Source organism: Oncorhynchus clarkii, chromosome 33 (genome assembly GCF_045791955.1).
Source record: "Oncorhynchus clarkii lewisi isolate Uvic-CL-2024 chromosome 33, UVic_Ocla_1.0, whole genome shotgun sequence".
Taxonomy (NCBI): Eukaryota; Metazoa; Chordata; class Actinopteri; order Salmoniformes; family Salmonidae; genus Oncorhynchus; species Oncorhynchus clarkii.
This window is the reverse complement of record NC_092179.1, coordinates 22,854,364-22,871,918: the sequence shown is the minus strand read 5'-3', so window position 1 is coordinate 22,871,918 and position 17,555 is coordinate 22,854,364. Positions and strand designations below refer to the sequence as shown.

At 45.6% G+C, this 17,555-nt stretch overlaps 1 protein-coding gene across 1 annotated transcript in view; it reads right to left on the bottom strand.

Annotated features, from left to right (window-relative positions):
- The window catches only part of LOC139392809 (SCY1-like protein 2), a 37,858-nt gene that overhangs the window by 4,056 nt on the left and 16,247 nt on the right, over nucleotides 1–17,555 (bottom strand). Inside the window, exons 6-18 of the mRNA XM_071141075.1 lie at nucleotides 17,256–17,477; nucleotides 16,825–16,941; nucleotides 14,733–14,858; nucleotides 14,304–14,480; nucleotides 14,087–14,098; nucleotides 13,784–13,906; nucleotides 13,038–13,151; nucleotides 12,732–12,864; nucleotides 11,978–12,096; nucleotides 11,796–11,896; nucleotides 8,843–8,915; nucleotides 8,582–8,671; nucleotides 6,964–7,086 (exon numbers count right to left, since the gene is read on the bottom strand). Coding sequence (XP_070997176.1) covers nucleotides 6,964–7,086; nucleotides 8,582–8,671; nucleotides 8,843–8,915; nucleotides 11,796–11,896; nucleotides 11,978–12,096; nucleotides 12,732–12,864; nucleotides 13,038–13,151; nucleotides 13,784–13,906; nucleotides 14,087–14,098; nucleotides 14,304–14,480; nucleotides 14,733–14,858; nucleotides 16,825–16,941; nucleotides 17,256–17,477 — 1,530 coding nt within the window. The remainder of the gene's footprint in view (nucleotides 1–6,963; nucleotides 7,087–8,581; nucleotides 8,672–8,842; nucleotides 8,916–11,795; nucleotides 11,897–11,977; nucleotides 12,097–12,731; nucleotides 12,865–13,037; nucleotides 13,152–13,783; nucleotides 13,907–14,086; nucleotides 14,099–14,303; nucleotides 14,481–14,732; nucleotides 14,859–16,824; nucleotides 16,942–17,255; nucleotides 17,478–17,555) is intronic.

Here is a 17,555-nt window from a genome sequence, read left to right as displayed (position 1 = left end):
GGGACAGAGAGAGGAGGAGAGGGACAGAGCGAGAGAGAGAGAGGAGGAGAGGGACAGAGAGAGGAGGAGAGGGAGAGGAGGAGAGGGACAGAGCAAGAGAGAGGGAGAGGAGGAGAGGGACAGAGAGAGGAGGAGAGGGACAGAGAGAGGAGGAGAGGGAGAGGAGGAGATGGACAGAGAGAGGAGGAGAGGGAGAGGAGGAGAGGGACAGAGCAAGAGAGAGAGAGGAGGAGGAGAGGGACAGAGCAAGAGAGAGAGAGAGGAGGAGAGGGACAGAGAGAGGAGGAGAGGGAGAGGAGGAGAGGGACAGAGCGAGAGAGAGAGAGGAGGAGAGGGACAGAGAGAGGAGGAGAGGGAGAGGAGGAGAGGTACAGAGAGAGGAGGAGAGGGAGAGGAGGAGAGGGACAGAGAGGAGGAGAGGGAGAGGAGGAGAGGGACAGGGAGAGGAGGAGAGGGACAGAGAGAGGGAGAGAGAGAGAGGAGGAGAGGGACAGAGCAGGAGAGAGGGAGGAGGAGAGGGACAGAGCAAGAGAGAGAGAGAGGAGGAGAGAGACAGAGCGGGAGAAGGGAGAAAGAACAGAAAACCTTAATAATAACCCCTTATCCCTGAAATATACACTAGCAGCTATACAAGGTTAGGATAGATGAGATGGGTTTGGTAACGTTCAATCACAAAAAGAGAGTCCAACAGAACATGCACCACCCAAGCTAATTTAACAGGAACGTTAACAGACTTCCACTGCAATACGTTTGCTCAGGTCTGTGCCTACTGAATAAGATACAGAGTACGTACTCTGTTGAGTTGGGGAGCTGATGCCAAGTTTCCGTTCGCTTTCCCATTAACCCCTGCACTCCCAGAACTCCCTCCAAAGACATCATCAATCTGGAAAAAGACAACGGTTTCAATAAGCCCTAACACTAACCCATGCATCTTTATGATACATTTGGCCTTATAAGTGTAGGACATAACATACATCAAGCCTTCATTAAATCATGCATTTGCCTCATCCGGGCAATCGCCTCTCCCCTCGTTGTCAAGGAAATGACCCCTCACCTGGTTGCCAGGGCTGGGGGTGCGCTTCGTCTCTTCCGATTGGTTGGTCTGACTGGTATTAATATTCATACTCCTGAGGACAGACAGAATAGCTCAAACTATTTCATTCAGGGGAATTTGTCACACAAACAATAAATACGACACAACCCTCATCTTTCCAATCAGATTCTGAACATTAACTTGCATCATCTTTCCTGAGTCATGGTTGACTAATAAAAGGAGAAGTAGGAAGATAGTAAATACAGAAAGAACAGAATAGTCTAAAACATTATAAAGTGTGCATAGGGAATAAAATACAAAATGTCTGACCATCTCTATGCACACTCACAGGGCCCTACACACTAGGCACACAGACACTCCAACACACAAACCTATACATATCTACCTCCATCGATCCAGTATCCCTACTGGAACTGACCCTGTATATAGTAACCTTACCCCTATACATATCTACCTCCATCACTCCAGTATCCCTACTGGAACTGACCCTGTATATAGTAACCTTACCCTATACATATCTACCTCCATCACTCCAGTATCCCTACTGGAACTGACCCTGTATATAGTAACCTTACCCTATACATATCTACCTCCATCACTCCAGTATCCCTACTGGAACTGACCCTGTATATAGTAACCTTACCCCTATACATATCTACCTCCATCACTCCAGTATCCCTTTCTCCTTACCTCTATACATATCTACCTCCATCACTCCAGTATCCCTACTGGAACTGACCCTGTATATAGTAACCTTACCCTATACATATCTACCTCCATCACTCCAGTATCCCTACTGGAACTGACCCTGTATATAGTAACCTTACCCTATACATATCTACCTCCATCACTCCAGTATCCCTACTGGAACTGACCCTGTATATAGTAACCTTACCCTATACATATCTACCTCCATCACTCCAGTATCCCTACTGGAACTGACCCTGTATATAGTAACCTTACCCTATACATATCTACCTCCATCACTCCAGTATCCCTACTGGAACTGACCCTGTATATAGTAACCTTACCCTATACATATCTACCTCCATCACTCCAGTATCCCTACTGGAACTGACCCTGTATATAGTAACCTTACCCTATACATATCTACCTCCATCACTCCAGTATCCCTACTGGAACTGACCCTGTATATAGTAACCTTACCCTATACATATCTACCTCCATCACTCCAGTATCCCTACTGGAACTGACCCTGTATATAGTAACCTTACCCTATACATATCTACCTCCATCACTCCAGTATCCCTACTGGAACTGACCCTGTATATAGTAACCTTACCCTATACATATCTACCTCCATCACTCCAGTATCCCTACTGGAACTGACCCTGTATATAGTAACCTTACCCTATACATATCTACCTCCATCACTCCAGTATCCCTACTGGAACTGACCCTGTATATAGTAACCTTACCCTATACATATCTACCTCCATCACTCCAGTATCCCTACTGGAACTGACCCTGTATATAGTAACCTTACCCTATACATATCTACCTCCATCACTCCAGTATCCCTACTGGAACTGACCCTGTATATAGTAACCTTACCCTATACATATCTACCTCCATCACTCCAGTATCCCTACTGGAACTGACCCTGTATATAGTAACCTTACCCTATACATATCTACCTCCATCACTCCAGTATCCCTACTGGAACTGACCCTGTATATAGTAACCTTACCCTATACATATCTACCTCCATCACTCCAGTATCCCTACTGGAACTGACCCTGTATATAGTAACCTGTCCTCCTATAGCTCCTCCCACCAGCCATTACAATGAGCCCGTCCTCCTATAGCTCCTCCCACCAGCCATTACAATGAGCCCATCCTCCTATAGCTCCTCCCACCAGCCATTACAATGAGCCCGTCCTTCTATAGCTCCTCCCACCAGCCATTACAATGAGCCCGTCCTCCTATAGCTCCTCCCACCAGCCATTACAATGAGCCCGTCCTCCTATAGCTCCTCCCACCAGCCATTACAATGAGCCCGTCCTCCTATAGCTCCTCCCACCAGCCATTACAATGAGCCCGTCCTCCTATAGCTCCTCCCACCAGCCATTACAATGAGCCCGTCCTCCTATAGCTCCTCCCACCAGCCATTACAATGAGCCTGTCCTCCTATAGCTCCTCCCACCAGACATTACAATGAGCCCGTCCTCCTATAGCTCCTCCCACCAGCCTCCACTGTACCCTGGGTGCATCTCAATTGTCTAAAGTGGCTTCCTCCCAACTCCATTTCTTCATGTGCACAGTGAAGACAAGTCACTGGCCGGTATTGAGATGGAACCTCTTCCATTCCACTTCCTCCTAAAAATGAAACTTGTTTACATATGTATTCATGGATTTCCTGTTATTTTTTTTTACATTGTGCATATACTTAAAAACCAATACTGTTATTAGAAAAGTAGCTTCTGACAATCTGCACAATATATATTTTTACATGTGATCTGTAGAAAGAACCCTCTCACTGCCAATGGTACAAAAGGAACAAGCCTTTTGAGCATGTTCTAGCATGTACATTCATTCTCATTGTCTTTAGTTTGAATAAAGGTGATTTTCAAGTATCTACTGATTGAGGCCATCTTATTCTAGAACTCAAAGTTACTCTTCAAATCTCTGGCTCAGACTCAAATACACAGACATCATAGAGAATATTAAACTGTGTATTTTCATATATATGTACAGATTTTCATTGAACCACCTCAGACAACACCACACAATACATAGTTCATAGAGGCCACACGACACATATGACAGCAGTAGTATACAAAGGATCAGAACTCTTGTAGAAGAATAGGCTTTCTTTTTTGTCCTCGCGTCCAAACGCACGAGTCACGATGACAGGAAATGCAATCCAGTTCTCGCCCTCAAAAAGTCTTCCGTCGTCATAGTTACAATCACATGAACATTGCAGCTACCTTTCGTGAAAGATGGACATCAGAGAGGTCTTCGCCCAATCAGGACAGACCTCCATCACTTGTGTCCAATAGAGAGGTTTTACAACCCAGAAGGCCCACCTTCTTGTTATACACTAGCCCATGACATTATCATTGTGCCAGCTCAGTGACAGCTCACCTAGTCACGGTTTACAGTAAACATAATTATTCATTTTAATCCAACAAAGACCTGTGAATATAAATTAGCATGTGTTCAGTTAACAAAACCTACATCCCCAGTCTGCAAACAGCATTCAGTGAGGATTCACACAAGGGGGTTGGTCTCAAAAGTCTACAATGGCGTCCTTTTCTCATCTCCTTCCTTCACCTGCACTAGTCTGCAACAGGTGGATAGGTGAGGTGACACTCCTGTCCCATTTGGCCCATAGGGCTTTCACCTTACCCTGGGATTTCAGTGCAGATAAAGGGAAGGAGATACGCAAAGGGGACGAGGAACAGAGGCTACTTTTGACTATTGAGATGCAGCCCCAGACTTAGTTCCACCCCAAGGATTATTACTGCACACAGCGCGCCTCTAAGGCCTCTCATTCATCATCACAAGAGCACAACAACCCAAGGGCCCCTTTAAGAGCTCTCCCATTTTAAATAGATTTATTTATCAACCATTTAGGACAGGTCCCCTTTAATGAAAAAGTGCTCAACTCATGATATATATATATATAAAAACTGCATTTGATATGTCCAACGATTAACTTAAAATGCACAGATTGCTTGCTTTGTTGAAAGCAGCCTGGTTTGATGCATGGAATAAAATAATTCATTACTAAATTCACCACATTTCAACAGGATCACAATCGTTGGTGGTGTCCCAGCTTGGTCAGGTCAGTAACATGATGGAAGGGAACCCATTGATGAAGTCAGAGGGGGGTATTACAAAACAGGAACACACAGGGCTAAAGTCACCAGACACCGGGCAAACTAACTCAATGAATTAGGATTGTGCTGACATTTCAATATGCACACATTTGTGTATACTACTTCACATTCATTCACAATTCCCAGTATATATCGACCAATCACTCCCTTACAGCAAACCATTCAGTACATATGCAGGTGAGTTACTTCAATGAGGAAGGTAGCCGTGTGTAACGGTCACCCTCACAGCACGCACAGGCTTCTGTGTGGATAACAATCCCTAACCAGACTAATTGCCTAAACACAATCAACCCCTCCCTTTTCAAACTGGTCGTTGAATTGGCTTTCTGCTCAGAAAATACAATTTTCTTTAGGTCAGAGACTGCAGAAGTGCTAGTAACATTTCACCGCACCCACTATAACATCTGCTAAGCTGTGTACGCAACCAATAAGCTTCCATTAGATTTTCACTTCCATCCAGTTTCATTTGGATTCATCTATACTGCAAGAATCTTGACATCACTGTTGAATCCTTATCCATCATCTCATTCTAGGCAGAGAACAGAAAGCATGGGTACTAAAAATCCCCAAATGGAGTGGGGTGTTACTGCGGAGACCGTTTCCATGGAGACTTGGCCTTTCCGCCCGTGCGGTTTAGCCGGCGATTCTACACCTCTTCTGGATTGTCGTCCTCAAAGCAACAGGACCCCACTAAAAAGAACCACGTTGATATGATATAGCAGGCTGCTGAGGTGGCAGCATGAATAACATGTGTTAGCGCTGGGCTAAAAAGGAATGGACTGAGAAAGACTGGTCTCCATGCCACTGCTCATCCAAGCACATAGAACAGGGATTATGGAGAAGAGATGCATTCTAGAATAAACCTTTCACCCCAAAGTGTCTCAGGTAAGAAACGATATGAAACCCCCACAAACATGAGAGCAGAACACAACGTAAGTGTCTTTTCCCCTCACTCTCTCTCTCTCTAGTCAAGACGGTTTGGAATCCGCGTGCAGATTGAAAAGCTGAGTCTTCAGTCCAATGGGAGCTTAGAAGAACCACACTGCAACCCAAACCACAGAAGATTAAAATACAAATAGCAACAAATATCAAGTGAATTTCATCATCATTTTCACAGTCAGTCCAAAAAGTGGATTTTTCTTTCTTCGTTTGCAGTTCAAAAGTCCACCTCCCTTTTTCATCAGTCTGTCGTCATTAAAAGAGGGGAAAGTTGTTTTCAGCCAAATAGGTCTTTCAGGTCGTTGTTGACGGACGAACTGTGTCTGAGCCCACCACCCGCGTTCATTACGGGAGCGGCCGTGGGCTGAGAGAAGTTCTGCGGGCTGAAGAAAGGGTTGGCCTGCATCCCGAACCCGCTGGTCACCCCTCCCATGGCTAATGGCGCGCCCTGCATCGGGGCAGTCTGACTGGGCTGGGCTGAACCAAACTGATTAAGCCAGGGGGTGGCGGTGGTCCCAGGGGTGGGCTTGGGAGGAGCCATTTGGTTGAGGCTGACTTTGGGCTTGTTGGAAGTGAACAAGGAGTCCAAGGCAGACATGTCAGGGGTGTTGGTACTCCCTTGGTTGTGGGTCAGGGCGCCAAAGTTAGGGGTGCTGGTGGTGGTGGCCATCCCTCCGTAGAGGCCGGGGCCGGGGGGCCGCATGCCCTGCCCCCCTGTCTGGAAGCCCATGGTTGGGTTGTAGCCGTTGCTGGCCATAGAGCCCATGGAGGTGGTGGAGGGGTAGGCTGAGATGGTGCTGCCCTGGATGAGGCCTGGTCTGGGGGGAGAGGTGAGGGACAGGCTGCCCAGGGATGTCATATTGTTCAGCAGGCAGCTGGTCAGGTCCTTGGCCTGCCAAACAAATCAGGTCAAATCAGCTTATCATCTCAATGACAAATAGGTGGCAGGTTTGAAGTGGAAACTAAAGTAGATTACATCACTCTAAAACATCAAACTAATAAATTATACAGATATATTGATATATATATCAAAACATGTAACCATGGATGGCTTCCAAGTAAGGAACTATACATTTTCAATTGAGTATGTGTGTGTATGTCTACTACCTGGGTAGAAGGAGTAGCTGGTTTGATACTCTGGGGGGCTAGTGCTGGCTGGTTTCTTAGTTTGGCTGCCTGTTCCTGCTCCTTGGCTAACCGCTGCTTCTCCTCCAGAGTCAGAGACATCTATAGAGAGAGGGGAGAGGGACAGAGAGAGAGAGAGAGAGAGAGAGAGAAGAGGAGAGAGAGAGAGGAGGAGAGAGAGAGAGGAGGAGAGGGAGAGAGAGAGAGGAGGAGAGAGAGAGAGGAGAGGGACAGAGAGAGAGGAGGAGAGGGACAGAGAGAGAGGAGAGGGACAGAGAGAGAGAGAGAGGAGAGGGACAGAGCGAGAGAGAGAGGAGAGAGACGAGGAGAGGGACAGAGAGAGAGGAGGAGAGAGACAGAGAGAGGAGGAGAGAGACAGAGAGAGAGGAGGAGAGGGACAGAGAGAGAGAGAGGAGGAGAGAGAGAGGAGGAGAGAGAGAGGAGGAGAGAGAGAGAGAGGAGAGGGACAGAGAGAGAGGAGAGGGACAGAGAGAGAGGAGGAGAGGGCCAGAGTGAGAGGGAGAGAGAGAGGAGGAGAGGGACAGAGCGAGAGGGAGAGAGAGGAGGAGAGGGACAGAGAGAAAGGAGGAGAGGGACAGAGAGAGGCGGAAGAGAGAGAGGAGGAGAGAGGAGGAGAGGGACAGAGCGAGAGAGAGGGGGAGAGAGGAGGAGAGGGACAGAGAGGAGGAGAGGGACAGAGCGAGAGAGAGAGAGAGGAGGAGAGGGACAGAGAGAGGCGGAAGAGAGAGAGGAGGAGAGAGGAGGAGAGGGACAGAGCGAGAGAGAGGGGGAGAGAGGAGGAGAGGGACAGAGAGAGGAGGAGAGGGACAGAGCGAGAGAGAGAGAGGAGGAGAGGGACAGAGAGAGGAGGAGAGGGAGAGGAGGAGAGGGACAGAGCAAGAGAGAGGGAGAGGAGGAGAGGGACAGAGAGAGGAGGAGAGGGACAGAGAGAGGAGGAGAGGGAGAGGAGGAGATGGACAGAGAGAGGAGGAGAGGGAGAGGAGGAGAGGGACAGAGCAAGAGAGAGAGAGGAGGAGGAGAGGGACAGAGCAAGAGAGAGAGAGAGGAGGAGAGGGACAGAGAGAGGAGGAGAGGGAGAGGAGGAGAGGGACAGAGCGAGAGAGAGAGAGGAGGAGAGGGACAGAGAGAGGAGGAGAGGGAGAGGAGGAGAGGTACAGAGAGAGGAGGAGAGGGAGAGGAGGAGAGGGACAGAGAGGAGGAGAGGGAGAGGAGGAGAGGGACAGGGAGAGGAGGAGAGGGACAGAGAGAGGGAGAGAGAGAGAGGAGGAGAGGGACAGAGCAGGAGAGAGGGAGGAGGAGAGGGACAGAGCAAGAGAGAGAGAGAGGAGGAGAGAGACAGAGCGGGAGAAGGGAGAAAGAACAGAAAACCTTAATAATAACCCCTTATCCCTGAAATATACACTAGCAGCTATACAAGGTTAGGATAGATGAGATGGGTTTGGTAACGTTCAATCACAAAAAGAGAGTCCAACAGAACATGCACCACCCAAGCTAATTTAACAGGAACGTTAACAGACTTCCACTGCAATACGTTTGCTCAGGTCTGTGCCTACTGAATAAGATACAGAGTACGTACTCTGTTGAGTTGGGGAGCTGATGCCAAGTTTCCGTTCGCTTTCCCATTAACCCCTGCACTCCCAGAACTCCCTCCAAAGACATCATCAATCTGGAAAAAGACAACGGTTTCAATAAGCCCTAACACTAACCCATGCATCTTTATGATACATTTGGCCTTATAAGTGTAGGACATAACATACATCAAGCCTTCATTAAATCATGCATTTGCCTCATCCGGGCAATCGCCTCTCCCCTCGTTGTCAAGGAAATGACCCCTCACCTGGTTGCCAGGGCTGGGGGTGCGCTTCGTCTCTTCCGATTGGTTGGTCTGACTGGTATTAATATTCATACTCCTGAGGACAGACAGAATAGCTCAAACTATTTCATTCAGGGGAATTTGTCACACAAACAATAAATACGACACAACCCTCATCTTTCCAATCAGATTCTGAACATTAACTTGCATCATCTTTCCTGAGTCATGGTTGACTAATAAAAGGAGAAGTAGGAAGATAGTAAATACAGAAAGAACAGAATAGTCTAAAACATTATAAAGTGTGCATAGGGAATAAAATACAAAATGTCTGACCATCTCTATGCACACTCACAGGGCCCTACACACTAGGCACACAGACACTCCAACACACAAACCTATACATATCTACCTCCATCGATCCAGTATCCCTACTGGAACTGACCCTGTATATAGTAACCTTACCCCTATACATATCTACCTCCATCACTCCAGTATCCCTACTGGAACTGACCCTGTATATAGTAACCTTACCCTATACATATCTACCTCCATCACTCCAGTATCCCTACTGGAACTGACCCTGTATATAGTAACCTTACCCTATACATATCTACCTCCATCACTCCAGTATCCCTACTGGAACTGACCCTGTATATAGTAACCTTACCCCTATACATATCTACCTCCATCACTCCAGTATCCCTTTCTCCTTACCTCTATACATATCTACCTCCATCACTCCAGTATCCCTACTGGAACTGACCCTGTATATAGTAACCTTACCCTATACATATCTACCTCCATCACTCCAGTATCCCTACTGGAACTGACCCTGTATATAGTAACCTTACCCTATACATATCTACCTCCATCACTCCAGTATCCCTACTGGAACTGACCCTGTATATAGTAACCTTACCCTATACATATCTACCTCCATCACTCCAGTATCCCTACTGGAACTGACCCTGTATATAGTAACCTTACCCTATACATATCTACCTCCATCACTCCAGTATCCCTACTGGAACTGACCCTGTATATAGTAACCTTACCCTATACATATCTACCTCCATCACTCCAGTATCCCTACTGGAACTGACCCTGTATATAGTAACCTTACCCTATACATATCTACCTCCATCACTCCAGTATCCCTACTGGAACTGACCCTGTATATAGTAACCTTACCCTATACATATCTACCTCCATCACTCCAGTATCCCTACTGGAACTGACCCTGTATATAGTAACCTTACCCTATACATATCTACCTCCATCACTCCAGTATCCCTACTGGAACTGACCCTGTATATAGTAACCTTACCCTATACATATCTACCTCCATCACTCCAGTATCCCTACTGGAACTGACCCTGTATATAGTAACCTTACCCTATACATATCTACCTCCATCACTCCAGTATCCCTACTGGAACTGACCCTGTATATAGTAACCTTACCCTATACATATCTACCTCCATCACTCCAGTATCCCTACTGGAACTGACCCTGTATATAGTAACCTTACCCTATACATATCTACCTCCATCACTCCAGTATCCCTACTGGAACTGACCCTGTATATAGTAACCTTACCCTATACATATCTACCTCCATCACTCCAGTATCCCTACTGGAACTGACCCTGTATATAGTAACCTTACCCTATACATATCTACCTCCATCACTCCAGTATCCCTACTGGAACTGACCCTGTATATAGTAACCTTACCCTATACATATCTACCTCCATCACTCCAGTATCCCTACTGGAACTGACCCTGTATATAGTAACCTTACCCTATACATATCTACCTCCATCACTCCAGTATCCCTACTGGAACTGACCCTGTATATAGTAACCTTACCCTATACATATCTACCTCCATCACTCCAGTATCCCTACTGGAACTGACCCTGTATATAGTAACCTTACCCCTATACATATCTACCTCCATCACTCCAGTATCCCTACTGGAACTGACCCTGTATATAGTAACCTTACCCCTATACATATCTACCTCCATCACTCCAGTATCCCTACTGGAACTGACCCTGTATATAATAACCTTACCCTATACATATCTACCTCCATCACTCCAGTATCCCTACTGGAACTGACCCTGTATATAGTAACCTTACCCTATACATATCTACCTCCATCACTCCAGTATCCCTACTGGAACTGACCCTGTATATAGTAACCTTACCCTATACATATCTACCTCCATCACTCCAGTATCCCTACTGGAACTGACCCTGTATATAGTAACCTTACCCTATACATATCTACCTCCATCACTCCAGTATCCCTACTGGAACTGACCCTGTATATAGTAACCTTACCCTATACATATCTACCTCCATCACTCCAGTATCCCTACTGGAACTGACCCTGTATATGGTAACCTTACCCTATACATATCTACCTCCATCACTCCAGTATCCCTACTGGAACTGACCCTGTATATAGTAACCTTACCCTATACATATCTACCTCCATCACTCCAGTATCCCTACTGGAACTGACCCTGTATATAGTAACCTTACCCTATACATATCTACCTCCATCACTCCAGTATCCCTACTGGAACTGACCCTGTATATAGTAACCTTACCCTGTACATATCTACCTCCATCACTCCAGTATCCCTACTGGAACTGACCCTGTATATAGTAACCTTACCCTATACATATCTACCTCCATCACTCCAGTATCCCTACTGGAACTGACCCTGTATATAGTATGCATACTTACTTTATCGTGGTGTTCTTATATCTCATGTGTTTTTGTTCTACCTTGTTATTTTGAGTAAAACATTGTTATGGATTCATCATCATCGACTTTTAGTAAAACATTGTTATTGATTACTGCATTGTTGGGGTTAGAGCTGCAAGAAAGACATCTCACTGTACTGGTGCACCTGACATTACAACATCAGAGGAAGACAGGAGGGAGTGATTTGACTGATACCTCTGTTGTTCCTGCATGCTGTGTAGCTGCTCCAGTTTGGTCTTGTGCTCTGCCTCCATACGAGTCAGCATGTCTTTGATCACAGCCATGAAGGAGTTAAACTGAAACACACAGAGAGAGGGTTGGAATACAACTTCTGTGTGTATGTGTGTGTGTGTGTGTGTGTGCGCGCATCAACCTACCTGATTGAGGTTGAGGTTGTTGTCTATACTGAGCGAGACTAGATGAGGCAGACTCTTGGCAGCTAGGTGCTCTTTGGGGATGCCCAGTTTCTTATGGGAGAAGGTACACTTGTAGATCCCTATGGGAGGAAACAACCATTCCACAATAAATCAGAACCACAACAATCAATGCAGCAATACTGTTAAAGCGATAGATCATGTTTTTAAGTGTTACCCTATTTCAATTAGTAATTTCATCCTAGGAGGATTGACTCATTTCATCCTAGGAGAATTGACTCATTTCATCCTAGGAGAATTGACTCATTTCATCCTAGGATAATTTACTCATTTCATCCTAGGATAATTGACTCATTTCATCCTAGGAGAGTTGACTCATTTCATCCTAGGAGAGTTGACTCATTTCATCCTAGGAGAGTTGACTCATTTCATCCTAGGTGAGTTGACTCATTTCATCCTAGGTGAGTTGACTCATTTCATCCTAGGTGAGTTGACTCATTTCATCCTAGGTGAGTTGACTCATTTCATCCTAGGTGAGTTGACTCATTTCATCCTAGGTGAGTTGACTCATTTCATCCTAGGTGAGTTGACTCATTTCATCCTAGGTGAGTTGACTCATTTCATCCTAGGTGAGTTGACTCATTTTATCCTAAGGGATTCTAAAATAAGATAGAACTCTTTAACAGTACTGATCATTTTCTGTTGAGATCCCTAGGACTATCATCTGGATTCTAAGACGTTCTAGATGTTCCGTTACCTAGAACCCCCATGAGTACGGCTGGTTCTCTGGAGGGGATCTGTTGCAGGAAGGGAAGGATCTCGTCAATGACGTACCATTTGTCCAGGTACTCCAGAATCTTCCCCAGGCACACCAGGGAGTTCACCCTCACCTACACACACAGGTCAAACATACGCACACACTATCAGAATATTTCTGTCACCTGTCAATCAATGGTCAGTCAAAAACAACCATGTGCATTTGATCAACACACACACAGAGACAGAGACAGAGAGAGAGAGACAGAGAGAGAGAGACAGAGTCAAATGAAAGCGAGAGACTGACTGCAAGTGAGGAGGTCTGTAGACAGGCAGACTTGATGCGGGGGATGAGTGCGTTCTTCATGGAGGGATACTCAATCAGGTTGGCGAAGGTAGGGATTATGTTCAAACACAGCTCCTGGGAGGGGCACACAAATATATGGCACAGCATTGCTGATGACTTAATGGCAGGGGTTTCCATAGAATCACATAGAGCCTAGAACTCTCAAATGGACATTGGGATCATAGCAAAGCCAAAATATTGTCTGTCTTGGTCAGGCGTATTATAGAATCTCTATGGAGGTTCCCATGTGAGCTTTACAGAGTTGGTTGAATGTGCTGCTAACTGCTGGTCCAGGGTCAGGTTTTTCTTATCCTCTCAATGGTTAGTTTAGGATTGGGGACAGGAAATGGGATTCTAGAGCTGTGGTTAGGGGCAACTTGTACCACAAGTTAGTGTTTAGACGTTAACGCTGCAGTTATCTTTCCTTCACTACATCACTGACTCATTTGGATAGGTAAATAGAGATGTCTGTCTTTTACAGTGTACAGTACCTGGCCAACAAATGACGCATTAAACCAAGGCAGTGTATTTTTAACGGGCAGAAAATGTATGGCAATGGACGACAGTATGCTAATTTACACTTACCTTAAATCACACTCAAACTAACTTTAACCTCAATCCTAAACCTTATTTCATTAGTATTGCAGTTCTCTTTCTGCCGGTGGAATAAACCCTTTGTAAACTCATGATGTGCCTGTCCGTGGTACCTGTATCTGGATGGAGGGGGCCTCCAGGGCTCTGTAGACCATGGGCAGAACGCTGTTCTTAATGTCCTCCGGTGGGGTCTTGGTCAGCAGCAGGTCCATCTTTTGCAGGAAGATCAGCAGGATCTGAGAGACACAGAGGGTTAAACGCGGTTCATCCAGGCTTAATGATGGGAGAGTGACAGATAAAGAGAGAGATGGGTAACTACCAGTGAAATGAAACTAGGAATAAAGTGAGCTCTTTTTTTAAGCATTAGAGTGTCACACACACAGTCTTAGCAACTACGCTTAGCAAAGACCACTCACCATATTGCTTGCCTGAAGGCGTGGAAAGGAGAAGAAAGAAACAGTATGATATATACAGCCCTGTCACCAGATAAAGCATATAGCATCCTCTAGTCTTATCTAACCATGCCATCCCTGTAACACACATCAAGAAAACATAGAAGGTAGGCCTGAAAACTGGGTATGGGGATACACTGTATGTGTGTGTCCTTTGCATCCTGTGTGTGTGTGTGTGTACCTGGACAGGCTCCTGCTGCTTGAACACAGGGCTGAGGTCCGGCAGGATGAGTCTGACGTACTCGTCCTTGGTACACTCCTCTGCGATCAGCAGCACGTTGGGCAGGACGAACGGCACCATGTCTGGGTTCACAAACTCTGAGGCGAGGGCTGGGAGGATACGATACACCACCACTCTCTGGGGTGGAGAGGAAGAGACAAGACACAAAGGGGTTAGGATTAGTGGCTTTAATCAGAATCATTTTTATTAAATCACCTTTGAGCACATATTTGCAAAATGGCCAATCCCAATTTGACTGGATTATTGAAGACCATGTTCCAAACTACCTGTCCACTGAGCATGAAGCATTCTACTGTAGGAATGTACAACTAGGACACTAAAATGACCTGTAAGAGCAACACACTCACCACACACACAGTGAACACTAACCTTGGGTAGCTTGGGCAAGACCTTGGGCAGGTTTTTGTAGAACTGGGACTTCTGCAGGTTGTCCCTCTGGAAGAGGGAGTCAAAGTAGGCCAGCGTCACCGCCCCCACGTCATCAAAGAAGGGGATCTGAAGCACCCAGACACAGAGAAGGGATTATTCAACTCAACTGGGTGGTAATGGCATAAAGCAGGATCAATGACTTCATCTTGCTTCAATTCTCTGAAATCACTTTTTAGGAAGACGATCTTGAAACGGGCCTTCAACCAACGACACATATTCAACAGACGACACATATTCAACCGACGACACATATTCAACCGACGACACATATTCAACCGACGACACATATTCAACAGACGACACATATTCAACAGACGACACATATTCAACAGACGACACATATTCAACAGACGACACATATTCAACAGACGACACATATTCAACAGACGACACATATTCAACAGACATATTCAACCGACGACACATATTCAACAGACGACACATATTCAACAGACGACACATATTCAACAGACGACACATATTCAACAGACGACACATATTCAACCGACGACACATATTCAACCGACGACACATATTCAACCGACGACACATATTCAACCGACGACACATATTCAACAGACGACACATATTCAACAGACGACACATATTCAACAGACGACACATATTCAACCGACGACACATATTCAACCGACGACACATATTCAACAGACATATTCAACCGACGACACATATTCAACAGACGACACATATTCAACAGACGACACATATTCAACAGACGACACATATTCAACAGACGACACATATTCAACAGACGACACATATTCAACAGACGACACATATTCAACAGACGACACATATTCAACAGACACATATTCAACAGACGACACATATTCAACCGACGACACATATTCAACAGACGACACATATTCAACAGACGACACATATTCAACAGACGACACATATTCAACAGACGACACATATTCAACCGACGACACATATTCAACCGACGACACATATTCAACAGACGACACATATTCAACAGACGACACATATTCAACAGACGACACATATTCAACAGACGACACATATTCAACAGACGACACATATTCAACAGACACATATTCAACAGACACATATTCAACAGACGACACATATTCAACCGACGACACATATTCAACCGACGACACATATTCAACCGACACACATTCAACAGACACACATTCAACAGACGACACATATTCAACCGACGACACATATTCAACAGACGACACATATTCAACCGACGACACATATTCAACCGACGACACATATTCAACCGACGACACATATTCAACAGACGACACATATTCAACCGACGACACATATTCAACAGACGACACATATTCAACAGACGACACATATTCAACAGACGACACATATTCAACAGACGACACATATTCAACAGACACATATTCAACAGACACATATTCAACAGACACATATTCAACAGACGACACATATTCAACCGACGACACATATTCAACCAACGACACATATTCAACAGACACATATTCAACAGACGACACAATCAACCGACGACACATATTCAACCGACGACACATATTCAACAGACGACACATATTCAACAGACGACACATATTCAACAGACGACACATATTCAACAGACGACACATATTCAACAGACGACACATATTCAACAGACGACACATATTCAACAGACGACACATATTCAACAGACGACACATATTCAACAGACGACACATATTCAACAGACGACACATATTCAACAGACGACACATATTCAACAGACGACACATATTCAACAGACGACACATATTCAACAGACGACACATATTCAACAGACGACACATATTCAACAGACGACACATATTCAACAGACGACACATATTCAAGTTTAGCTTTATTAATGAATCAGAAAATCTAAAAGGTATTTCTAAGTATTTATCAGTTAGCTAACTTGGTGAGCGGGTTTTAATATGTAAAAAGTATAATGTATCCTGTTGTATTAGTGACACAAGGTCATAGTTGGTGACACGGGGGGTGATCTGACCTTGGTCATCTGGTCAGCGTCAGGCCGGACGTTGGGCGTGACACTCAGCAGCATCTTGACGTGCTCTCTCACCTCCTCAGGAATCTTATTCAACATGGTGGGGCTCAGTCTGCTGAGCTATGGACAGACAGGGGGGGGGGGGGGGGGACGAGAGAGAGAGATTTACAAATAAAAAAAGTGTGGAATCAATGAAGCATTACAAATATTGCAGTGCACTTGGGCATTAATATCTCTGTCCTTTTCTCCCCAAAATGCTAAGACGTGATTCTAACTAAGGTCTGCTGTCTGAATGAGGTCCTTGGGTGCTGTCGCTCCAGAGAACTCTAACTTTATGAAGAGGGCCAGAACTCACAACTTTGATGTATATTTTTTACTAGCAATCAGGTGGACTTCTGGCCATCAAGCCTTCATCTCACTCCCCGCCCCCTCACCTGGTCCAGCTGTCGGCTGAAGCTCTTGAAGATGTCGTGCTTGTTGACCTGGAACACGGGCTTGCCCTCGTTGAAGACGGCGTGCATCATCACGCCCAGCGAGTACATGTCCGAGGCGGCGTCGCAGCTCACCGACAGGATGTACTCGGGGGCCAGATACTCTGGGTTGGGCAGGCAGAGCGGCGGCAGGTTGGGCTCCCACTCCTTACAGGAATACTTGGGCTGGGGGAAGGAGGGAGGGAGGTGGAGACAGGTATGTAAGGATATATACAGATCCACACAGAGGAAGAGATACATACA